At 50.2% G+C, this 25,378-nt stretch overlaps 1 protein-coding gene and 2 long non-coding RNA genes across 4 annotated transcripts; 2 read left to right on the top strand and 1 right to left on the bottom strand.

Moving 5' to 3' along the window:
* Positions 1-3,428: 3,428 nt before the first annotated feature.
* LOC141575761 (uncharacterized) lies at positions 3,429-10,504 on the bottom strand. Its single transcript, XR_012503542.1, has 2 exons — positions 10,267-10,504; positions 3,429-7,734 (listed from the first exon to the last, which is right to left on the bottom strand). It is a non-coding gene; the product is annotated as an uncharacterized LOC141575761 (long non-coding RNA).
* On the top strand, positions 6,519-10,260 carry LOC141575762 (uncharacterized). The gene is made up of 3 exons (XR_012503543.1): positions 6,519-6,656; positions 8,850-9,047; positions 9,144-10,260. It is a non-coding gene; the product is annotated as an uncharacterized LOC141575762 (long non-coding RNA).
* Positions 10,505-10,636: 132 nt separating the features above from the next.
* PES1 (pescadillo ribosomal biogenesis factor 1) lies at positions 10,637-24,146 on the top strand. 2 transcript variants are annotated; one of them, XM_074355969.1, is made up of 15 exons: positions 10,637-10,786; positions 11,790-11,869; positions 14,439-14,592; positions 15,774-15,883; positions 16,774-16,945; positions 17,028-17,117; positions 19,512-19,628; positions 19,760-19,834; positions 20,042-20,128; positions 20,289-20,419; positions 20,705-20,830; positions 20,941-21,125; positions 21,571-21,815; positions 21,952-22,110; positions 23,698-24,146. In XM_074355969.1, the coding sequence occupies exons 1-15, from the start codon at positions 10,763-10,765 to the stop codon at positions 23,779-23,781; spliced, it is 1,839 nt and encodes a 612-aa protein (XP_074212070.1). In that variant the 5' UTR covers positions 10,637-10,762; the 3' UTR covers positions 23,782-24,146. The 2 variants fall into 2 exon arrangements, with proteins under 2 accessions (XP_074212070.1, XP_074212069.1); XM_074355968.1 differs by having other exon boundaries at positions 21,949-22,110.
* Positions 24,147-25,378: the final 1,232 nt, after the last annotated feature.

Here is a 25,378-nt window from a genome sequence, read left to right as displayed (position 1 = left end):
TGAAGATACTTTTGCTGATATTCTTAAATAAATAATCCCATGCTCTGGGGAGTCTGCTGATTTTAAGCAACTTATGGAAGGCAGGGGTCTTCTGCGAGACTACGTTAAAAGTGATGATATTTTAACCAGCTACTCAAGAACTCACATCTTGATTTTAACTGTTCTTAGCAGAAACTAAAATCTCAGTATCATCTTTTTGATAGTTTATCAAATATCATAGATATTGATTTTAATTTTGTCTCAATCAGCCTATCCACACTAATTTTATGCTTCTTTTTGCAAGTTTAATTTTAAAAATGTGATTTCAAAAAGTATGAGCAGTTAAGAGTCACAGAAAATAGAGTACGACGGTCCAACATGAGTCCAGTGGAAACTACAGAAGGAAAAAAAATGGTCAGAAAGAAGAGGCAATATTTGCAAACACAACAGTTGAGGATTTTCCAGAATTGAGGAAAGATATCAATCATCAGAATGAGGAATCCCAGTGAATCTCAAGCTGGATCAGATGACATAAAATGACATGTTATCTACAAAGAGACAATAATATTACTGATGGATAACTTTTCAATAGTAACAATGGAAGCCAGATCAGACTAGAATGAGATCTTCATTGTGTTGAGAGAAATCACCAGCCACTTGGAATTCTATACCAGTGAAGTTATCACTCAAAAACAAAACTTAAGAGTAAAATAAAGGTATTTTAAGATAACCAAAAACTGAGAGTTTACTTGCAGTAGAGTCTTACTAATATACCTCTAGAAAAGGAAAAATGATTCCAGGAGAGAAAGATGTAAGAAAGAATGAGAGCAAAGAAAATGTCAAGCCTGAGGATAAATGTAAACAAATGTTGACTACAGAAAACAACACCCAGGGGGTGAGAAGGGACAGACTGGGAGTTCAAGATTGGTAGATACTGACAGGTATATATAGAATAGATAAACAAGTTTATACTGTACAGCACAGGGAAATATATTCAAGATCTTGTAGTAGATCACAGTGAAAAAGGATATGAAAATGAATATAAGTATATTCATGTTTGACTGAAAAATTGTGCTGTACACCAGAAATGGACACAACATTGTAAAATGACTATAACTCTATTAAAAAAAATGGAAAAACAAGAAAACAACACCCATAATGTGTACTATACAGAATTTAAAAACCAAGATAAAGTTCAACAGTTGTACACAGGTCTAGAGGGATCAGGTTGGAGTTAAAGTATACTAAGATCCTTCTACTATTTCTGAAGAGGACAAAGATAATGATTAACTTTAGGATCTGCTAAGTCTTTTGATTTAGTTAAAAATTTTGGATAATTATTAAAAGAACAGGAACAAAGTATGTAACTTCATAGAGGGGGAAATGGAATTTAGTGTGGGGAGAAATTAATCTAAAAACAAAAAGGAGGGAGAGGAAAAAGAAACCTAGAAAAAGTGAATAGATAGAACAAAAATTAGAGGAAATAAACCCAAATATATCAGCTATCACAATCCATGTAAATGGATTAAACCGTCCAGTTCAAGAGCAAAGATTATCAGATTGGTTTAAAAAAATCCAGCTATATTCTGTTTTCAAGAGAAACTCCTATAACATAAAAATACAAGATTGAAAGGAAAAGGTCAGAGAAAGAGATACCAGATAAATACCAACCAAAAAAAGTTGGTTTAGCTATATTAATATCTGATCAAATAGTCTTGGGCAAAAAGCATTAAGAGATAAAGACAGTATTATCAGATTGTCTTTTGCAAGGATGGCTGCATCTTTGTCCCCCCTGTCCCATGGTGATCTTCTATAATTTTGTCATTCATCCACAAAGTCTAAACCCCCTCCCTTTGAATCTGGGCAGATTTGTAAACTGCTTGTAAGTAGCAGAATGTAGGAGAAGTGATAAGGTCAGAAAAGAAAATTCACTGTCACCTTGCTCATGGCAAGCCTTGAAAGCTATTGCGTAAGCAGTCCAACTGCCCTTAGGCTGCTACCCTGGGTGGACGCCTCAACTGGCCTACAAAAGTAACCCACAGGACTACCTGAAGAGAGAGAGCCCCCAGCTTCTCCAGCCCTCAGACTAGTCCAGCTTTTATGACTGCAACTGCATAGAAGACTCAGACTGAACCATGAGATAACAAAATGATTCTTGTTTTAAGTCACTACATTTGGGGATGATTTGTTACACAAGAAGAGTGACTAGAACAGAGAGTTACTACATATTATATTAATAAAAGAGTCAATTCACTAAGAAGGTTTTTTAAAAATCATTCTAGACCTAATAATATAACTGAAAAATATAAAGTGAATTGTGATAAAACCGCAAGGAGAAACAGAGTTCGGGCCTTTGCCCTTGGCTTCTGGGAGATAATCTCTAAGCCCATGGAATGTCATGCCTGATAGGAGTGCCTTTGTTTGCCTAGGAGTCTGAAATCAGACAGACAGTAACAATGTGATTTAGGGTGGGGACTTTGGTTCATGTGATACCAGCTTTGGACCTCCCGAGGGCTGGAAATTGACATCAGCTACACAGGCAGTCAACCCTGTTTATGTGATGGAGCCCCAATAAAGACTTTGGACACCAAGACTTAGGCGAGTTTCCTGGTTGGCAATACTCTGTGCTTAGAGTCACACATTGATACCAGGAAAGTAACACTGTCCTGAGTCTCTGGGGAGAGGATGACTAAGCTCTATGTTCGGTACTTTGCTAGACCCTGTCCCACCTGTCTCTTCCCTTGGCTGATGTTAATGTGTATCCTTTCCCTGTAATAAAGTTAACTGTGAGTGTAACAGCTTTCATCAAGTTCTGATAGCCCTTCTAGTGAATTATCAAAACTGAGGATGATCTCAAGGACCCTTGAACTTGCAACTGTTATCAGAAGTGAGGGTAGCCTTGTGGTCTGTTCCCTAACTCCACAGTTGGTACACTTTTGCACGACCTGATCTCCATCAAGAATAGAATGGGTAAAGTATGGTACATTCTGCATGGCAGTTAGCATGAGTGAACATCCACACAGCAATAGGGATGAATTTCACAAGCATAATGTTGAATGAAAAAAGCCAGACAAAAATGAAAACAGTCTGCAGGGAACTAAGATCTCCGTGAACGTCTCAGTGCTCCTGTGAAAAGCCCTAGCCTCCTCTATCCTTCTTTAAGGGGAGTAAATTGGCACTCACATAGAAAGTTTCCATCGACTCTCATTTCACTGCCTTTGGGTCTAGGTGTGAGGAATTAATGTTACTTTGGCTGTTAATCTGAGTATCAACATAGAGTTCTTTTCCCTGACCCAGAAGGCCCATGTTTCTGCAATTTTCATATATAAAAATTACTTATTTGTGTGAGGTGGGTAACAACTCTGACCCTTCACAGTTCTTTATCTAGCAGACAAAACATGCTATGAGATTAAATTGATATAAATGTCGACTGAAAAAATTGCACAATCTAGAAGTTGAAAATTATGTTTTATTTGGCAGACTTGCTGAGGACTTAAGCCCAGGAGACAGCCTCTCAGATGGCTACGAGGGACTGTTCCAAAGAGGTAAGGGAGGAGCCAGGATATACAGGAGTTTTTGAAGAAAAAAACAAACCCAGGTAGTCATAATGTCCAAAAATTACTGTTAATTAAATAAAATACAGACATCGCAAGTTAATGAATCCAGTGCTTTTCTATGTATGGGAAGATGCAAAAGTCTGGGCTCATTGAAATCATTCCTCTGATAAACATCTTAACTATCTAGGACCAGGATCCTGATTTTCTCTATTCCAAATCCCCTCAGGGTGCAGTCTGGGCAGCTGCAGTAGCTGACAGTTTAATGGTTACAACATCCTTTGTTTACTGATATGGCAGGCAACATTTTTCATTCACACAAAGTTCAAAAATCGGCAAAACTAAGGTATGATGTGGCAAGTCAGATCAATGATTGTTTCTGAGGACAGGAAGTGGAAGGGTGCACTACCAGGAGGGCTCCTGGGTGCTGGTCATCTTCTGTTTCCTGAGCTGGGTGCTGGTTATGTGGGTGTATCTGGTTTGCAAAAAATAATCAAGCTATAAATCTATGACTGGTTGCATTAGTCCAGATTCTCTAAGAGCAGATGCCAAATGGGATAAAATGTGCATAGGACTGACTGGGGAAAATTCTACGAGTGTAAAGGGAGAGGGAACCAGAGGAACCAAGCCCTGGTCTTTCATTATCCGTCTGCAGGGCACTCACACAACTTGGCAACAACCAATCCACCCTGTTCATCTTCGTAGGCATTGTTCACCACTCTTCAGTATCCTTCAAATACCACAATCAGTGCACCTGCCACAGACCTTCCCTCCACTCAGATATTTTCCCACCAGTGAAATCTTTTGCAACTAAGCTGCCACCTTGCACCATGGACTCTCTATGCCCACCTACCAACTGGGCTGGCACCTCTGTGCTTGCCAAGCTGTGAGTGAGCCAGTTTCGGATGCCCATTTTATCACGCATTTAATGGTCTAAGGACAATTACTAGTACCGTTTGTATTACCTACGTCCCACAGTAAGCAGATGCCAAGACAGGGTGAATGTGCAAAAGTTTTTCTGGGAAAATGTCTATGAGGGAAATGGAAGGGAGCTGGAAGCTGGGAAAGCAGGAGTCAGCCATGTAGGTCTGACCCCTGTGCCCTCTGCAGGAGGCCTGAGACGTGAATTTCATGGCTAGCACATTTGTCCACTTTTCTGTACGCTTGTTATATTTCAATAACAAGATCTTCAAAGTCAGTAAGGAGGAAAAATTTAAATAGACAAGGAACAAGCTTAGACTTTGGACACAGGTAGAACCTTTCACTCAAGGGCTCCTGAGATATTCCTAGGTACCAGGTGCTTCACATGGTCATCTCACTTATTCCTCCCTTGAAATGTGGCTACTGTGATGAAGGGACTTAATTTTTACTTGATTTTATTTTAAATTTACATCGTCACACGTGGCTGGGGGCCATACTGGATGATGCAGGTTAGAGGCTTCATTCTTCATTATTATTATTATCCCGGTAACAATCCCAACGCCTTAATTTTTCCAGCACTTCATGGTTTACAAAGCATTTTACTACATTACTCTTCCGTGATGAAGAGTAATGGCATTTCTTTTCCAAGACCCTGTGGGGAAATGGAATCTCAGCAATGAACAATGTGAAAAGGAAATTAAGAAAAGTTGGAGTCGTCACCCTTCCCGATTTCAAAACCTACTGCAAAGTGACTGTGAGCAAAACAGTGTGGCATGAGGATATAGGTATAGACCAATGGGACAGAATTGAGAGAACGGAAATAAACCCTCAAATATACAGTCAGCTGATTGTTGACAAGTTACCTGTGTCATCATCTTTTTTTTCCCGCTGTCTTCAGAGACGATGTTCATACATTTATAAAACTGTTCAATTATTTCGTCACATTCTGCATTCCACCCTGGGATTCCGCTGACCCCCAAAGTGATTTTTTTTTGTTTATCTGCATACATAATTCAGTCTTTGTGCTGTGACATTCTATGAGTTTTGGCAAATGCATAGGGTCATATATCATCCCAGACAGAATAGTTTCATCACCTAAAACACCCCTGTGCTTCATCAATTCAACCCTCCCTCCTCCCTCCCATTGACCTTCTGTCAACCATTGATCTTAAAACTGTCCATAGTTTTCCTTTTCCAGAATGTTATAAAACTAAAATCTTACAATATGTAGTATTTGTAGACTGGCTTTTTTTTCACTTAGCAAATATGCATTTAAGATTATCCATATCTTTTTATGGAAGATAACTCATGAAACATACCACTGTGCGTTTACCCATTCACCTATTAAAGGGCACCTTGGTTGCTTCTAAATTTTGACAATTATGAATAAAGCTGCTATAAATATTCCCAAGCAAGTTTTTTGTGAACATTTAGTATTCACGTCAATTGAGCAAATACCTAGAAGTGTCATTGTTGGATTGAATAGTAAGGCCCCATCTATCTTTGTAAGAAATTGCCACACTGCCTTCCAAAGTGGCTGTACCACTATTATCCATTTTTTAAAAATAATTTAAAAATATTTAGATCGACGACTCTATGCAGTTGGTGTTGCCATTTTACATGCGAGGAAGAGAGGTACAGCGAGGTGAAGTGGCCTGCCCGTAGCTTGGCAGTAGGGCCAGGTGTGTCTGCCCGCAGCCTGGGTTCTTCACCAAAATGGTATTGGAGGATCGGTATTTCACAAAGCATTCCGTGAGTGGACAGCTGTAATGGTTAAAAATCTCTTCCCTTCAGTCCGGAATCCGGCGGCGGCGGGAGCGCTGCGAGCGAGAGGTGCGGAGGGGACGGCGGGCGACTCTGGCAGTGACTGTGGCGGCAGTGATCGCCCCGCTGTGGGAGGATATGGGAGCGCGCGGATCCTCTGGGTATCCAGCGCGCGGCGGCTCAGAGTGCCCTGCCCCGGTGCTGTAGGGAGAGGCCATGGAGCAGTTACTCGCTGAAGACCCCCGGGACCCACTGGTCTTGGCCCGTGGCTCGCCGTGCCTCTCCCGGGCTCCCAGGGCGCGCAAGAGGAGCCGTACTCCGAAGCGGGAGTAGCAGCCTGGGGACAGCCGTCGCCGCAGGAGGAGGCGCTGGACAGGCGCGCCGGTGGCTCCCTTGGCTAGGGCTCTGCTTCTGGGCGGCGGGCTGCGGCTGTCCGAGGTAAGCGGCGGGCTGAGCGAGCTGGGCGATTGAGCGGGACCTGCAACCATGGCGCTGGCCCCCGAAGTTACACCCTGCACCTCTCCGCGCGCCGAGCCCAACGGGATGGGACTCGGGCGGAGAACCTCCGAGGGGACCACTGCCTCCCACCCCACGTTCGCGATCATCGTCAATCCTACAGGTTGCTGGGACGGGGCCCCTGCCCTTCCTTTACTCTGGTCGCTTGCTCCATTTTCCAAGCCCTCCCCAACTGCTGCAGACGGGAGTCCCCACCTCTTCACTCCAGTCTCGCTCTCCCCAGACCTCTCCACTTCCTTCCGAGGCGAGATCGTTCGTGGATGGGCGTCTGTAGGGGTGTCTGAGAGTTCCTGGGGAGAGGGGCCGGCTGCTGGGAGTCTCTGCAGGGGAGGCTTGACTAGAGAGGGTGCCTTTTCCCTTCGGTGAGCAGCACCCAGGCTGAAGTCCTCCAAGCTTGACACCCCTCCAGCGACACCAGCCTGAGGTCCTAGGCAGCAGTGGGCTTCCTTTGGGGGAGGCCGTGTGTGTACGGGGAGCTCGGGAGAGCTGCGTGCACCATTCGCGTTTAACTGCGCCTGCAGTGCCCAGCCGGGTCAGCAATTCGTCCCAGGCGGCTCACCCGGCGCCTCCTTCTCCCTGCCCGGTGCCCAATCCAGCTCGCGAGAGCGGTGTCCAATGAGCGGCAGGGAAACCACTGCTTCTTTCTGACTTAGAAACGTAGACCCCATTTTTCCTAGATCCTCTGGATTCCAGAAGAGTGAAATTTTGCAACTGGTTTCAGCTCCACCTTGAGCGAAGACAGGGCACATCAACTTAAAGATAAAACCCGCAGACTTGTTTTGAAGATGATCAGAGACAACGTGACACATAGCTTTACCATGGAAATCGTCAGGAAGCTTCTCCTTCCCGCTCTTCTTTACCTTTTCCTGGGTGTCATCCATTAGGCTTAGCATTTGTAATTGCATCAAATGATTCACCTAATGCTTGTCTGGCGGGAGGTGAAATTGATCTGTCCACCTCACCTCTGCTCTGCTGGCTACCTTGAACATATTGTGAGTAGCTGGGAGACAGAAAAGGGTAGAAAGGGGAGAGGACGATCAGAAATGAACCAATATAATCTCATTTTTATAAAAAGCTACCAGTGTGTTAAAAGGAGTTGTGCTGTCTGAAATGAACAATTTAAAAAAAGATGGATAGAGGCTTTCCCTTTTATGATCTTATTCAGTGGCTGTTTACATTTCATTTCCTGTGAAGTTTTTCACCCCCCACAATGGAGCAGGCTTTTTAAAAAGCAGGAAAGGTTTAAAAATGAGCTTCAGGGATTGCCCACACTAGGTTACTGGGAAGCAGAGTTCTTTTGCTTGCTGGAAGAAGCACCAGCTTCAGCCATTTAATTTACTACGGAGGATGCCTCCTTGCAAAGTCAGCTCTGAGTTGTTTTTAATACACTGTCATGGAGGAAAGGGGGCCTTTTCTTTTCTGAATGTTGAGCTAAATGTCTGAGTCCCAACTTAACTGTTCTCTGCTGAATACCTAATGGTGATTGACTCCCTGTCCTGACCCCTGGAATTTGGTTGATGGGGCTGTCTTGAAGCCAGCTTGAAACCAGAGAGAAGGGGACCTGCCAAAAGCCTCTTGGATGGAGTTTTGCTGGCTGTGAAACTAAGGCTAGCACCTCTTGTCTGCAAGCTGTTCTTCAAAGGACTCCTAGAAAACATACTGTACACTCTGCAGGCTTATTTACAACAAATGTCTTGCACAGATCATAGTAATGTTCAGGACACATGGAATGGAGCAGTACATCTGACTAATATTTCCCATGTAATACTTTACTTTCTGGGGCAGGAAGCCCATGACCCTTAAGCATCTGTCAGAGGTTCCCCAAGAAAGGAACGGTAAGCAGCCTGGAAATCCTGAGAAGTCCATGCACCTGGCTTTGGACAGCTGGATGCAATGGGAGTTTTCAGAACAAATGGTGTGTTTCAATGTTCCTTAAGTTCTCCCAGCCCAGGAAGGTTCCCATTCCTTAAAAGCCAGAAGAGGTGCACTCTGGGGACATGGTTGCTGAGCAGTCTTACCACACTCTCAGCGTTGGCCCTACATTGTTCTTACTTATGCAAATAAACAATTTTTTTTTGTTCTGAAAATAAAAATAAAAATCTCTTCCCTTTACAGAACTAAAATCTGCCTCACTTGGTCCTGGAGTCAGAGTAACAGTTTCCACAAGACAGAGAGAAGGGAACTGAGTGTTGGGTTCCCCGGCCTGTCCACAACTCATTAGGCAGTGGCATGTGATTTCAGCAGCAGGCCCTGCGACAAGGCTGCCTAGTCAAAAGTCCGTTTTCTACTACTCAGCAGCTAAGTGACCTTTGGGTGAGTCTCTTCCCTTCCCTGAACCTTAGTTTCCTCACCTATAATATCTGGTACCTATTTTGAGTTCCAGACCTGAAAGTACAATTGCTTTCCTAGACACCTCCACCCGTGTCTTTCACTGACCCCTCCAAATCAACATGAGCAGAACAGGGTCCCTCCTGTGCAGAACCAGCTACAAGATTTGCAAGGGCGCAGCGTGAAATCAAAGTGCAGAGCGCCTTCTTAAAACATTGCAAAGAATTCAAGACAGCAATGGAGCAGTGGATCAAGCACAGGGCCATGGGTGACTGGGCCGGCCAGGTCACACGCCCCATGACACTGGCCTTGCTCCTGTGTTCCTTTGATGAACCAGCCACTGCTGTCCCCTTAGGTCCCTCCCTCTCCTCTTGCCCGGTCACACCCTCCATGCTCCCATCATAATGGACTTCTGTCATTCTCTGAATGTCCCAAACTTTTGCCTCTGGCCTGGATAATCTTTCTCCTTTTTCTTTGCCAGCCCCTCTCCTTTTATCCTCAGATCCTTTCTGAAACACTCCACGGTCTTCTCCTGTGAGCACCACATGACCCTGGTTTTCCTCATACCTCTCTGGCAAATTCCTTCCAAGTCTTCACAAGCTCACTGTCCCCAACCTGGTTTTCATTTTACTCCATTTTTCATTGTTTGTAGAATCACTAGGTTTTTATTTTGTTTTAGCTTTAATTGAAAGTAGACAATAAAAAATGCATTGTTCAAAACAAGCACGTCAGCCACTGCTTAAAGTCTGTATCTGTCTCTAACTTGGGTCCGGTCTCATTCACAAGGACCTCAAATTTAAAATTTAGAGGCAATCTCCAAATGGAGTTGAGAGGCCTGAAGGAAGAAAACATCAAACAACTTTACAAATTTTGTCTACTTCCTAGACCACACAACCTTGATGTGAGTATTTGTATAAATCTTGTAATTATCCTTTGAGGAACACAATAAGGAATTTGCGTACACATATTAAAAGCTCAAACGCGTTAAACGTACATTTAAAATACACCACGAATTCTGTAACTCTGCTTGGCGTTTCGTCAGTTTTCAACCTACCGCTAAGGCTCATAAAGTCTAAGTGGTCTCTCAGGCCTCTCCACCTATGTGAGGATAAAAGCCTGCTTTTGTTCTATTTATTCCGGTATCAGCGAATGGACCAAAGGAAAAGCCAACGGCCAGCGGCGAATCGAGCGCAGCCTCCCTTACCGCCCCTGGTGGCCGCTTCTCAGTCAAAAGAACCAGGTTCCAACGACACCAGCAACCGTTTCCGTGGCAACGCAATTTACGCGGCCTCACCGAGGAGTGCGGCTCCCCTCTGCATCCCAGAAGGCGCTGCGCTGCCTCTAAGCCTTCCGCCCCCTTCCATCCCAACATGCAATGGGGCTCATGACGTCAAACGTTCGTTATCAGGATGATTATAGAAATGCCTGAATAGCCGCCTTCGCTTAGACATTAAAAAAAAAAGTCTGTAATAAGCTCATATGTAAGAAAGGTCCCAAAGAGTGGCCTTAGTGATTTTTTCCAGGGGTTTTAGTTTTAAATCTTGACTTTCCTAGATTTCCCTAGATTCTCTTAGGCACCTCCTTGGGCAGCCCGCGCAGGCCGGCGGCGTCGGGGACCTCGGGGTCCTAGGCAGGGCACATGCGGGGGGAAGTGGCGCTGTCTGTCCGCGCGGCGATTGTAAACCCTTCACCGTGGAGCCATGGGAGGCCTAGAGAAAAAGAAGGTGAAGAGCGAGAAGCCTCGGTGGGGGTGCCGGTAGGGGGGTGCTCCGGGATGTAGGAGACAGGACCAGCAGAGCCTGGGGACTGCTCCTTTCCCCAGCCTTGGTCTGTCGTAGGTGTAGAATCGGCTGGGATCAATGCGACATGAGACAGTAGCCAGAAGGGGTCCAAAGATGGGCGAGGGCGGCAGTTACTCGTCCGGTGAAATCCAGGATAGAATTCTAGAGTAGAGCTGTGTAGGAGAGTTGAGGTTACCAAGCAAAGCTGCACGCCCCCAGTCAGGCCGAGCCAAAAGACCGTTTACTGAAAGACTGGTGAATATTTCGTAGAGCCCACCATGATGTCGATTTCATCATCTCTAAAGCTTGTTACTCCCTTTTCTACTGAACCAGGCCCTGTCCTAGACACAGGGGATGGAGACATAAACAATCAGATGTGGTCCCTGCATTCCCCAAGCTCCTTTTCTGGTGGGGGAGATGGACAGTAAAGTAAGCAACCAAATAAGATGATCACTGACAAGCCTGGCAGGGGAAACTAAGTGCCAGGAATCTTAGTTGGGAAAGGGTCGCTGTGTGCAAAGAATCGGAAGGACGTCAGGATGGCTGGGGTATAGTAAACCAGGGGAAGAATGGTATCTAGTGTGGTTGGGGTTGGACAAGGACCAGGTCATACAAGGCCTGTCAGGCACAGTGAGGAGATTGGCTTTTATTCAAAATGCAGTAGGAATCAACTACTTCTAAGTGCTTCGCATAGCACCAGATCCACAGCAACCCTGTGGTCCCTGAATCATGCAGATGTATGTGTCCTCTGTGCTGACAGCTGAAGATAGTGCAGGAGAGCTCCTTCAGGCATGTGGGCTCCCTCCCCATGGTGTTTTTTTGTCCCAGAAGCCTCTTGGCCACTTATCCAAGGTGATAGTTGCCTCTGGCATGAGGAATATCCAGAGATTGCTGTCTATCACTGCAATCATTGCTAATGGAGAATTGTTTTTTTTTTCTCCCCAAGTATGAGCGAGGCTCTGCCACCAACTACATCACCCGAAACAAAGCCCGGAAGAAGCTGCAGCTCAGCCTGGCCGACTTCAGGTGAGGTTGGAGAGGAGAGGGGGACCTCTGGATGCCTGGGCAGTGCATTACGCGGCTAACACTCAGCCACACCCCTGTCTAAGCTGCACTGCTACAGACTCTGTTTGGGATTCTGATGTTCCTCCTCTTTCTTGCCTGGCCTTGCTTTGGTGAGCTGTGCTTTGCCGGCTGTGGTCCATGGGGAATCTGGAGCACTGGGTCATGCTGCCCTTAGTCGTCAGAATGGACCTGCTGGTACTATGCACTCTCCCCCATCCTCTCCCTTCTGGCAGTAGAGACCCCTTAATCTTGCAGCTGGGGGTTCTCAGCTCCTCAGAGAGTGAAGTCCAGACTCCTCCACAGCCTGTGGGTCCTACCGCCTGGCCCACTTCTCATCTTCCAAGCATACCCAGCACTTTCCACTCTTACTGCCTTTGTCCTTCTAAGGATGCTCTTCCCTCTGCTCTTTATAGGCAGACCTCAGAGATACTGTGATTTGGTTTCACTGCAGTAAAGTGAATGTCACAATGAAGCAAGGCACGTGAATGTTTTGGTTTCCCAATGCGTATGAGTTATGTACTGTATTATATACTGTACTATAGTCTATTAGGTGTGCAATAGTATTATGTCTAAAAAGCAATGTCTTAACTTAAAATATTTTGCTGGTAAGAAATGCTGATCGTTTTCTGAACTTTCAGGGAGTCATCATCTTTTTTTACTCTTGGAGGGTCCTGCCTCGATGTTGATGGCTGCTGAGTGATCAGGGTGGTGGTTGCTGAAGGTTGGGCTGTGAGTGACAACTTCTGAAAATAGGATAACAATGAAGTTTGCCGCATTGACTGACTCTTCCTTTCATGAACTTTTCCCTGCAGCACCCAGTGCTGTTTGATAGCATTTTACCCACAGTGGAGCTTCTGTCAAAATTTGACTTAATCCTCTCAAATCCCACTGCTGTTTTACCAACTAAGTTTACATAATATTCGGAATCTTTTGTTGTCATTTCAACAGTCTTCACAGCTTCTTCACCAGGAGTAGATTCCATCTCAAGAAACCTCTGTTCATCCTTAAGAAGCAGCTCCTCACCTGTTAAAGTTTGATCATGAGGTTGGCGCAGTTCAGTCCCACCTCAGGCTCCACTTCTGGCTCCAGTTCTCTTGCTATTTCTACCACATCTGCAGTGACTTCCTCCACTGAAGTCTTAAACCCCTCAAAGTCACGCACAAGGGTTGGAAGCAACTTCTTCCAAACTCCTGTTAATGTTGACATTTTGACCTCTTCCCTTGAATCATGAATGTTCTTAATGACCTCTAGAAGGGTGAATCCTCTTCAGAAGGCTTTCAATTGACTTTGGCCAGATCCGTCAGAGGAATCACTATCTACGGCAGCTACAGCCTTACGAAATCTATTTCTTAATTAGTAAGACCTGAAAGTTGAAGTTAGTCCTTGATCCACGGACTGCAGAATGGATATTTTGGTAGCAGGCATGAAAACAACCTTGCAGTTTCTACATCAGTATTTGCTGCTCACCCTACTCCTCATGAACCAATCTCAGCTGGCATCACACTTTTTCCTGCAGCTTCCTCACCTCTCTCAGCCTTCATAGAATCAAAGAGAGTAGGGCCTTGCTCTGGATTAGGCTTTGACTTAAGGGGATGTTATAGCTCATTTGATCTTCTGTCCAGTCCGCTTAAACTTTCTCCATATCAGCAATAAGGCTGTTTTGCTTTCTTACCATTCATGTGTTGACTAGAATAGCATTTTAAATTTCCTTCAGGGGCTTTTCCTTTGCATTCACAACTTGGCTGACTGTGGTGCAAAAAGCCTAGCTTTCAACCTGTCTTGGCTCTCAATGTGCCTTCCTCACCAAGCTTAATCATTTCTAGCTTTTTATTTAAATTAAGGGATGTGTGACTCTTCCTTCCACTTGAACACTTAGAGGCTGTTGTGGGGTTATTTATTAGCCTAATCTCAATATTGTGTCTCAGGAAATAGAGAGGCCCAAGGAGAGGGAGAGAGATGGGAAAGGCCGTCAGTGGAGCAGTCAGAACACACACAACATTTATTGATCAAGTTCACCATCTTATATTCGTGTGATTCATGGAGCCCCCAAAATTATTACAACAACAGTTTCAAAGATCACAGATCACCATACCAAATACAATAATGATGAAAGAGTTTTGAGATATTGTGAGAATTACCAAAATGTGATACAGAGACGTGAAGTGGGCAGATGCTGTTGGAAAGTGGTGCCAGTAGAGTTGCTCAGCGCAGGGTTGCCTCAGACCTTCAATGTGTAAAAAAAACTCCATAAAATGAGGTATGCCTGTATGTGGCCAAAATGTTGATTTCTCAGGGAGACTTTTCCTGATTCCTCTTGCTGAAGGGAGTGCCTGCCGGTGTGGCCCCTGGCAGTATCCTGTTGTTTCTTTCTGGTACTCGGGACAGTCTGCACTCTGTTTTTCAGGGAGCTCATGATTATCAGACCCTTGCACCAGGATGGGAGTTTCTTAAAGTCAGGGTGCCCATGTTCCGTGTTCCCTGCCAGCACTCAGCACAGGTACTGACAGAAGGAATGGCCTTTGTTTTCCAGACGGCTGTGCATTTTGAAGGGCATTTATCCCCATGAACCCAAACACAAGAAGAAGGTTAACAAGGGCTCCACGGCAGCCCGAACCTTTTACCTTATTAAAGACATCAAATTCCTCCTCCACGAACCCATTGTCAACAAGTTTCGGGAATACAAGGTGAGGCCTGGGCTCTGGGGGTCTGGGTGGTGCCCTTCGCTGCTCTGTGCAGCCCCACTAACACTGACCTTGGGCAGATTGTTTAAACTCTGAGCAAGCCTGTATGAAGGGTGAGGTAATTCTACCTCAAAGGAATTGACTGAGATCTCAGGTGTGCAAATCATTTCCATGGGACCTGGCCAATGGTTAATGTTTCACCTGTCATACTTTCCCCTGGTTCTTTTGGAAAAGAGTAAATTTGTTGCCTCTGAGACAGACTGTGGTCTTTCAGGGGTTCTCTGGTAGTTTTTCTTTTTTTTTTTTAAATGGAGGTGCTGGGGATTGAACCCAGGACCTCACACATGCCAAGCATGTGCTCTACCGCTGAGCTCTACCCTCTTCCCCCATCTCTGGTGTGTTTTCTGCCCAAAGAAACCCCTCCTATTTGGGTTCTTTTTTCCTGAGACCAAGCTTTTCATTTTGCAAATAGAAACCGTTAAATGCTTATCTACCACGGGAAAAGTAGACGCCTAATTCTACCAAACCAAATGCAAATGATTGAAGCCTTTGCAGAGAAGCAGGGCCAGGCTGGGGGGCCTGCTCACCAGAGCCCACTAAGGCGGGTGCCTCTTCTGCTGCTGGGTTTGGTGGCCACTAAACTCACTACGTGGGGAGTGGGCCCCCGTGGGACTGGCTGCCTCAGAGCTGGTGCTCCGACCCCAATGGAGGTGGCCTGTGAGCCTCTGAAGAGCACTGAGGGCAGGCCTGACCTGCAGCACTCGGAGGGAGAAAGTCAGTCGGTTTGGAGGACTTTTGGGGCCCCCACCAGCCTCGGCTGCGTTTCCCTGTGTGGCTCAGCCCCACACATGCAGACTGGTGTTGAGAACGAAGGCCCAAGCCCCCGGCCCTGAACTGCCTCACTCCTCAGCTGGAGAATAGGGCTGAAAATGTTATACCTCCGTGTAAATAGGTGGAGTCAGCACGACTGAGTGGTCATCCCTGTCCATCCATCGCTGGGGTGCTGTGGGTGGGCTCGTTGTCAGCCTGGGTCAGGTTTGCTGCTCCTTGGAGTTGGCTGTTGTGCAGATCCTGGGCTGAGGGCCGGGTCGTACAGGCAGACAGCGTGGTCAGCTGCAAGCGGCCTCATGTGTCCTGCCCCGGGTATTCTCCTCCACCCAAGAGGGTCTCGTCCTCTCTTCCAGGTGTTCGTCCGGAAGCTGCGCAAGGCCTATGGGAAGAGTGAGTGGAACACAGTGGAGCGGCTGAAGGACAACAAGCCCAACTACAAGCTCGACCACATCGTCAAGGAGCGGTGAGCAGGGGGATCTGACCTGGTGCTGGGGATATGGTGGGAATGAGACCAAGACCCTGCTCACAGAGCTGGTATTCTCTTGGAGGAAGCAGGCTAAAAGCAAACTGGCAAGTTATTCTAATGCAATTCCACGTGTGTGCCGTGAGGGATGCCAGCCTTGAAGGGAACTGGAGGACACATGTCAGTTACAGGCTTGTCAGAGGAGATGTCTCTGAGGGGAGCCATTTGAGCCAGCCAGGGGAAGTGTGATTCACGCTGCACAAAGAGCAAGTGCAAAGGCCCTGTGGTGGGAGAGAGCCAGAGTTCCGGGGGTACACATGGGATGCATGATTAGCCCTGGAAGATGTAGCTGGACACCTCTGATCTTAACCTTTTTCTTGCCCAGCCTTCTCAGCAGTCCCCCTCATTCATCGGCTAAATCAGTGGTTCTTAGCCTGGGGTCAATTTGCCTCCCAAGGGACACCTAGCAACATCTAGGGACGTTTCTGTTTCTCATGACTTGGATGGCAGGGGGTCTACTAGTATTTAATGAATAGAAGCCAGGGGTACAGCTAAACACTCTACAGTATAATAGGACAACCCCCCCACGGCACAGAAAACCTGGCCCAGTATGTCAGTAGTGGTGAGGTTCAGACACCCTGGACTGCCTAAAATCTCTTGTCTTCTCTTGGGGTCTGATGGCCTGGGAAACTTAGCTCCAGACTGGATGGATTTGACTCCACCCTGGTCCCCTAGGGCAGCTTCAGCCTTTTCCCAGCTGTCTGTTCAGGAGATAGTGGTGGCGGGTCCTGACCCAGGGAATGGGGCCTTAGAATGGCTAACAGGCTGGGGCCAGGAGGTCGGAGCCCGGGCTGAGTGACCCTGTGAGTGCTGCCCTCCTGGCCCCGCAGGTACCCAACATTCATAGATGCCCTGCGGGACCTGGACGATGCCCTCTCCATGTGCTTCCTCTTCTCCACCTTCCCACGGACTGGCAAGTGCCACGTGCACACCATCCAGCTGTGCCGCCGGCTCGCTGTGGAGTTCATGCACTACGTCATCGCTGCCCGTGCCCTGCGCAAGGTGAGCCCGGGGCGCCTGAGGGGTCCCAGCCTGCTCCCTGCCCCGCTGCCCATGTTCTCACCATGCCGTCCCTCCGCCGTAGGTCTTCCTGTCCATCAAAGGCATCTACTACCAGGCCGAGGTGCTGGGGCAGCCCATTGTGTGGATCACGCCCTACACCTTCTCCCACGATGTGAGTGTGCCCGTGGGGGGCAGGGGGGTGTGGGGTTGTGGGGCCGGTGCTCCCTCTCTGGTTCCTAGACAGAGACGAGAGAGTGAGGGGGGGTGCTTCCTGTCCTGCAGAGCCAGCTGGGTTCCTGAGTGCTGGCCGGGGGTGGGGAGTGTGTTGTGCGCCATTGTAACAGGAGCCAGAGCCCGCCTGACTCCAGGACCTGCTGGCTGGTTGACCTTAGACATGTTCCTTTACTTCTCTGCGCCCCGGTTAATAACATGCTTCCATGTTCTAAGCCTTGTCGTGAGGATCTAAGGAAAAAAAAGCTTTAGAAGTGCCTGGTGGTTGGCCCTTGGGGTTTGCTGAGCAAACAGGGAACAGCTGTATCACTGGACTCCTCTGCCCCCCCATTCCCGTCCCCGACCCGGGGCTGGGGGCTGCGTGAGATCTGGGGGTGAGCATAGAGTGGCACTACTTATGAGGGATACTGCTTCTTATATATCTTTTTTTCAGACTGTGGCAATATTTGGCAGGATCCATTGAGAGAAATCCAGGGTTGGCTTCTTTATGGGGGGTGGTTATCCTCTAGTCTCCCACAGGGTCCCCATCAGGCTCCCCTCCAACTTACTATGCTGTGGGTCTGTGTTTGGCCCCGCTTTCTGCTGAGAGTTGAGCAGAAACTGGTGCCTCCAGTGGAGAACAGGTGCACCAGCCTGGCTGGATGATGGGTTTGCTGGCCAGGGGGTGGGTATCCAGGTTGAGCTGGTGGTCTGGGGGCCTTGGGACCCTGCCCGTTACTCTGGGCTGGTGGGGGCCCGGGCTGGAACCACGTCTTAGTGTGGAGCAGTGGTGACGTTTGGTGGCAGCCTGCGGTCTCTGTGGGAGAAAGGCGGGTGTGGTCCTCAGCCGCTGGCATGCCCACTCCCTGGGGTGGGTGTATGTGCCAGAGCCTGTGCTCTCCCCTTCCCCTGTCCTCCCTGCCTTCCCTCCTTCCTCTCTGGCCCTCCCTCTCCTTCCTTCTCTCTGATGTCACACCCCCGCGCTGCTCAGACTGGTCTTTGTCCTCCCGGGTGGTGAATAGGGCCCTGTGGAAGCCGGCCTCCGCACAGCTGGCCCTGGGGAACAGGGGAAAGGAACAGGCCGCCCCTTCCTCCTTCCTTTCTGGCCAGCTCACTGCCACTGCTTCCTCTTAGCAGGAGGATGGGGGACTGGTCCTGAGTTGTCGCTGGGGCCCCAATATGCCCCCCTCCCCCTGTGCAGCCAGTGTTGGGCTCCTGGCAGCATGACCCAGGCAGGTAGTGGGGGCCAGGGGGCTGCTCAGCACTGTGCTGGGGGGAGTCACTGCTCGCGTGCTCCTGGGCGTGTTGAAGGCCCTGGCAGATGCTCGTGTAAGGACCGGGGGTCATTGGGGGACAGATGGGGCACCTCTCCATCCCTGCACCCCCACAGCCCAGTTGCTGCCTGATGGCAGGATGGAGCTCAGTGTCACGGGCGCACGGGCACAGAAGGGTTATTGTGAACGCTACCGATTTTGACGTTGCTCGACACATCCTCCCGTCCAGGTCCCTGGAGTTGGCAGGCCTCCCTGGTTTTGGGGGCGGTGCTGCTTAGGCATCGAGGCACTTTGGTCTGGGTCTCAGATCCTTGCCCTGTTTTGCTTTATTGTCTCCTCAAGGTTAAGGACGAGCCCCCCTGTGCCTCTTGCTTGCTCGTGCTTCTGCCCCAAGCAGGCAGCTCTTCTGCCCATTTCTTCAGATCTCCCTGGGGCTGAGCCAGGCAGCTGCCCAGCTCATCCCTGGTCCTCGGGTTGTGCCTTTGTCTCTGGCTTGGCCCCAGGGCAGGCTTGCTGGATTCTGAGTGTCTGTGCCAAGGCTGCTGCCAAGGCTTGTAGGCTCTGAGTGCCGTCCACCCACTGCCCCCACCCAGGCAGATGGACTGTTCCAGGGCTGCCTCTCCCAGCTGGGCCACCAGGTGCTTGTGGGCTAGCCCTGGAGGCGACATCATACGAAAATTGTGGGATAAGTAATGGAGGAGGCACGAGCGGCCTCTGGAGGGACAGAAGTCTGACTTGCAGATTGAGGGGGAGAGCTGGGGCAGGGGAGGGGGGCGCCAGCCAGTCCTTGAAACATCGTGTCAAGGGCTTCCCTTTTCTAACACCTCTTGTCCCCTTTATGGCACGGGGATCGGGCTCTGGCCTTACCTAACCCTTGGGACCGCGTCCAGAGCCTCACTGGTGCCCAGAATACTCCTGGGTGGGGACATGCCACATGGCCTCTTCCCATGGGCAGAGCTCTGAAGGCAGGGCCACCCTGAGTTGGGGGGTCCTGATCCTTGGGCAGGCAGAACCCCCACCCTGCCTGGGTTGTCAGTGCAGTCTTTGCACCCACACTGCTGATGTGCCTCCTGTGTCCCCAGCACCCAACGGACGTGGACTACAGGGTCATGGCCACCTTCACTGAGTTCTACACGACTCTGCTGGGCTTCGTCAACTTCCGCCTCTACCAGTCACTCAACCTGCACTACCCACCCAAGGTAGGCCCGGCCCAGCCCAGCACCTTCTCCTCCCCCGAAGGGGCCCTGGCCCTTCTCTCCCCACGTGGAGGTGGGGGCCGAGGTGGGAGCAGTGGGCATCCTTTTTCTCTGACCTTCCGCCTGCCTCCCAGCTCGAGGGCCAGCCCCATGCAGAAGCGAAGAGCAGTGAGGACACTTATGCTTTGGACTCTGAGAGCTCTATGGAGGTGAGAGAGGCTGTCAGAGCACGGGCCCCACCTCCCCTAGAAGGGTGGTTCCTGGCCTGGGGCTGGGAGTGGTCTCAGGGCTGGTCTTTTGAACCCAAACCTGCTGATATCCGTCCCAGAACTGTCAGTGCCACCCCTGCCCCACCCCAGCCATGCCCCCCGACAACCCCCCAACCTGCAAGCAGCAGCCCTGCTTCTTTCCCGCAGAAACTGGCTGCCCTTGGTGCCAGCCTGGCCCGTGTGGTGGTGCCCACGGAGGAGGAGGCTGAAGTGGATGAGTTTCCTGCCGATGGGGTGAGGACTGTGCTGTCTTTTAGAAGGGGCGCGGAGGCAGAGTGGGGAGGCATAAGGACTGGGAGTTAAAAGGAAGCTGGGGAGGGGGTGGTCTCCAACCTCTGCCTCCAGTGGGGGTGTGGGTGGGGCTGACGGTGTGAGCGACCCCTTGTCCTGGCAGGAGGTGTCGGCGCAGGAGGAGGACCGCAGGAAGGAGCTGGAGGCTCAGGAGAAGCACAAGAAGCTCTTTGAGGGCCTGAAGTTCTTCCTGAACCGCGAGGTGCCCCGCGAGGCCCTGGCTTTCATCATCAGGTGGGGAGGCTGATGACACTGGCTCTGCCACAGCTTGGGCTAGGTTCCACCCTGGACCAGGCAGCCCAGGGAGCCTGTGGGTAACATCAGGCTGGTGTCAGCATCCACTGCTTAGGGCTGTTGGGAAGATTTGACAGAATGGGCGAGGAAAGTTCTTAGCCTGTCCCCAGCATGTGGGAAACACTCATGGGAGGGCAGCTGGCATCACTTTCTCACCAGCTCAGGGCAGGAGGTCATGGGCACCCCATGCCTGAGTGCTCTTGTGGGCTCTCCCTGTGCCTGTAGGAGTTTTGGAGGGAACGTGTCCTGGGACAGATCTCTGTGCATCGGTGCCACCTACGACGTCACAGACTCCGGCATCACCCACCAGATTGTTGACCGGCCTGGGCAGCAGACCCCCGTCATTGGCAGGTGGGCCCCTGAGGCCCTCGTCTTCCTCTGCTTGTTTGGGTTTCTGGTTATAGGGGTCTGTGTCAAGTCCCCTGCAGATGCGATGACTCTCTGCCTCTGCCCTGTGCCAGGTGCTACGTGCAGCCCCAGTGGGTGTTCGACTCTGTGAACGCCCGGCTCCTCCTCCCCGTGGCAGACTACTTCCCTGGGGTGCAGCTGCCCCCACACCTCTCGCCCTTTGTGTCAGAGAAGGAAGGCGATTATGTCCCCCCTGAGAAGCTGAAGTTGCTGGCCCTGCAGCGGGGGGAGCACCCAGGTGAGGGGCCGGGCCAGGGGTGGGGGGCAGTGGGGAGGTTTCTCCAGGCTGTCCTTGGCCCTGGGCCTCAGCTGGCTGTTTCTCTTCTTGGCTATGAATGTAGAAAGCTCCAGAGAGCAGGACAGCAGCGGCATGAAGCCCTTTAAACCCACCTCTGGAGTAAGGCTTAGGGGGAGGGCCGTTTGTGTTCTATAGTCAGGTGTTCTTGATGCTCGGAGTAGCTCAGCAGAATGGTCTGGAAGTTTACATAGGAGGCGACAGAGCTCAGGTGTCCAGAGCCTGGAGTTTCCTCTGTGGGGCAGTGCCAGAGGGGCCATGGTTGGGACAGCCCTGCACCGCCTTTGGACCGTCCCTGTGGCCAAAGAGGGTGGTGCCCAGTGCCAGGTCTCATGCCATGGGGGAAGAGCAGGCTCCCAGGTGATCAGAAGTCCTTGGCTGTATGTAGGAAATTTGAACGAATCTGAAGAGGAGGATGATGAAGAGGACAATGAAGGTGATGGTGATGAAGACAAAGAGGAAGGAAAAGAAGAGGAGGAGGAGGAGGATATGGAGGCTGGTTCAGAAAAGGAGGAGGAGGCCCACCTGATGGCCCTGGAGGAGCGGAGGATGGAGGCCCAACAGACAGCCCCGGAGGAGCGGAGGACAGAGGCCCGACAGACGGCCCCAGAAGAGCAGAGGACAGAGGGGAAGGTACCGGAGAGTTGACTGGGGTCACAGCCTTGGCAGCAGCCCCCTGGCCGTCTTGGTGCCTATTTGGGCAGGAGCCTGGGGGTGGAGGGTGGTGGGCAGCCTGCCTCCATGAGTGTCCACCCTGTTTCCCCAGAAGCCCAGGGTGATGGTGGGCACGGTGAAGCTGGAGGACAAGCAGCGGCTGGCTCAGGAGGAGGAGAGTGAGGCCAAGCGCCTGGCCATCATGATGATGAAGAAGCGGGAGAAGTACCTGTACAACAAGATCATGTTTGGCAAGAGGCGCAGAATCCGCGAGGTGAGCCTCCCACCCGCCCGAGTTGAGCTTCGAGGCTGCGAGCTCTCCCGGGCAGACTCGGGGCCTCTCTTAGCCCTTTTCTGAGGTTGCCTCCTGGCCTGGCCCAGCGTCTGGGGCCCCACCCAGGCCCATGTGGGCATCTTGGTGTCAGTGTCCTTCCTGCATCCGGTGCTTTCTGAGTCTATGGGCTCTGGGGCCAGAGCCGTTTCAGCAGAGCCAGCCTGCTTATACGAAGGAGCGTCTTACGGAAGTGCATACACCTGGAGGGACTGCGGGAGGTTTTGGTTCATCTTCTGTTTCTTTCTCATTCACAAAGCCACATACACTTAACTATTTTTCAAAGAGTTTCGTGCACACCGGAACTCTAGTGGACGGCCTGAAAGCAACTCAGCTTTGCCCACGAGGTGATCTGTAGTGACAGCCGCCCAGGTTTCTTCTGTGCACGCAATGACATGGACATTATTTGGGGGGTGTGGTGCTGCATAGACGGGCAGACCTCCTTGGATTGCGTTTGCTTTACTGCATTTCATAGATACTGGTTTTTAACAAGTAGGTGGTGTGGCAGCCCTGTGTTGAGCACGTCTGTTTAGCGCCATTTTTCCAAGAGCATTTGCTCATTTCATGTCTCTGTCACCAGCGACATTGATAATTCTCACATTTCAAATTGTTTCATTATTATTATGTTTGTTCTGGTGATCTGTGATCAGTGTTCTTCGATGTCAGTATTGCTAAAAGAGCACAACTTGTTGAAGGCTCAGATGAAGGTTAGCATTTTTTTTTTTTGGCCATAAAGTATTTTTTGATTAAGATACATGCATTATGTTTTTAGACATAATGCTATTGCACCCTTGATAGTCAACAGTGTAGTATAAACGTAACTTTTAAATGTGCCTGGAGACCAGAAAGTGGCCGAGAAGTTCGGGTGACTGCCTTTGTCACAACCTTCAGTTTGTCGGGGTGAACTGGAACTGAACCTGCAGTATCTCCAGGGCCTGCCTGCAGGTTGTTCTGCTGTGTGTTGATCATTTAACCGTAGCCTGAACCTCTGTCCACGGCATCTTACAGTGTTCTCTGCTGACAGGGTTAGGTTGTCTGCCGTTTTTAGTCATTCTTAGAATACACTTAAGCACCTCTTGCCTCCATCCAAGTGTCTCTGTAGGGTAGATTCTTAGGAATGTAATCGCCAGGTTGAAAGGCCTACCTGCTTTGTAATAGATGCTGCCAAACGGCCCCGGGGGAAAGCCTGTTCCAGGTTGACTCCTCCCCAGCAGCTCCTGGTGAAGGTTGAGTGGCACCCAGCTTTCCCAGGTCAAGGCGTCAGTGGGGCGGTTGCTTCCAGCTCTGGGAGCCTGTGATCCTCCTAACTTGCTGTGGGCCCATAAAATACTGAGTTAGAGAGGCAAAGTGAAGGCATATTTCTTCACCCAAGGTGGTTCAGATTGGTTTGTTTTCCCCCATGGTAGTAATTTGCCTGTTAGCTTTTCTGGAAGCTTGGGTTTTACGGGGTGGCCTTGAGTGGGAGAAAGGGGGTTGGGTTCCCTTCCCTGCCCCCCCATCACAGCTCGGTCCTCCCTTTTCTCCTCACAGGCCAACAAACTGGCGGAGAAGCGGAAAGCCCATGATGAGGCTGTGAGGTCTGAGAAGAAGGCCAAGAAGGCAAGGCCGGTGTGAGTGGCGGCAGCCCCTCAATGTGCAAGGCCAGCTCTGGACCAGTGGACTTGGCACAGGCAGGCCAGAGGGCCTAGGCTTGGTGACAGACCAGCGTCTCTTCTGTTTTCATCCTTCTCCTCCCTCTGCTGGCCTGGCCTCCACTCAGCCTCTCTGGCTGGGCCTCTGGGCCGCCCCAGCCTCCCTTAGGTGGCGCTCCCTGCTGGTGGCTGGGTAAGGAGAGGCTTCTTTCCGCCGGCCCTCCCCCCGTCATTCCCCATACGTACCCCTGCCATGGGTTGGACCCATGGCTCTCCCAGTGCTGTGATGGGAGGTGAGGGTGGGGGAGTGTTTGTTATTAAACGGCTAGAGTTTTGCAGCCAGTTGAATTCTGTGTCCATGAGTTTTCCTGGGGTTGGCAAGAAGGGCCACCTAGTACCCTGTGCTCTAGGCTGGCCAGCCTTTGGTATTCACTGAGAGGTGCTGGTCACTGCTCAGAGCTTTCTGGATGTCCATGGACCACTGTGGGTCCAAGGTTGCCAGAAGGTAGGCACACATTTCAACCCAGATACTTTTGCTCTGTGAACCTCTTTCCTTGTGTGTAAGTTAAGTGTAGAAGTTCTGGAGCCTTTCTCTCAGGGATGTGTGGAGGGTTCAATGATAATGTTACAGAGACTCACTAGTGTCAGGTGTCTAGAGGGAAAAGTACTCAGGAAACGCCGTGATTGTCATCACTTCCTGTTGGAGTCAATCCAGGAGGTAAAAGCCAGTGTCTGAAGGGTCTGTGGGGCCCGAGTTGAAGGTTCCTAGCTTTACCTTGTGGGCTTATGGACAAAACTGCCAAGCACCCCCAACGTGGGCTTTGTCAGCAGGCTGCCTTGAAACCCTGTCTGGGCCATCCTTACAGCTTCCCATCTGGCCCTGGCGGTTCCCTTGCGGAGGCCCAGGGGGACATGCTTTTGCTTGGACTGCCAGTTCCTCGTGGCAGAGTGAGGACTGAAATCTGGGGCTTGGAATGGTTCTGCAACCTCTCCCGGGTCCAGTAGGGAGTTTTTAAATAGCACCCCCAGGGCACCCCTGTGGATTGAGTGCTGTCAGGAGCAGAGGCTGGGTGGGGAAGGATGGGTTTGGAGCTGGACTTCACTAGGTACATGAGGGCCTCCCCACCCCCTCACTCTGTAGAAGTGTCCAGGCTCTACAGAATTTTTTTGGGCAGTGTCTTCAGGACCATCCTGTGCAGGGGGCAGGCAGGCGCTTGGTCAGACTCTCTGGCTAAGGGAGCGGAGAACCCAGGGCCCTTGTCTTGCTGGGCCTCGCTGTGGGTGAGAGATGTGTTCCACTTTGACACACTTCATGATGTTTGGGGGAGGGAGCAGGTTACTTCTAGGGCCTCTGGAGTCTGCAGCCCTGGGGGATGACTTGGGCCTGCGTGCATGTGCATTGCAGGGCCATGGCAGGGGTGCCAGAGAAAGGCTGGAGAGCAGGCCCATCAGATACGGAAAAATCCCTGGCAGCCATGCTGATGTGGAATTTTCCCCATTCCAGAGTCGCCCAGTAATGGCGGGGGCAGTGGGGCTCTGACGTGGCTTATGCCCCACTGGGTAGCCAGCTGGTTTTGCAC

This window comes from Camelus bactrianus, chromosome 32 (genome assembly GCF_048773025.1).
Source record: "Camelus bactrianus isolate YW-2024 breed Bactrian camel chromosome 32, ASM4877302v1, whole genome shotgun sequence".
NCBI lineage: Eukaryota > Metazoa > Chordata > Mammalia > Artiodactyla > Camelidae > Camelus > Camelus bactrianus.
Note: the sequence above shows the minus strand (reverse complement) of the source record. Positions and strands in the feature narration are given on the sequence as shown.

What these genes read in the sequence shown, in the direction of transcription:
- PES1 (XM_074355968.1), top strand. Translation starts at nt 10,763, where the DNA reads ATGGGAGGCCTAGAGAAAAAGAAG. An exon ending in ACTCTGAGAGCTCTATGGAG is followed by an intron (nt 19,835 to 20,041) that starts GTGAGAGAGGCT and finishes TCTTTCCCGCAG; the next exon opens with AAACTGGCTGCCCTTGGTGC. An exon ending in AGAGGCGCAGAATCCGCGAG is followed by an intron (nt 22,111 to 23,697) that starts GTGAGCCTCCCA and finishes TTCTCCTCACAG; the next exon opens with GCCAACAAACTGGCGGAGAA.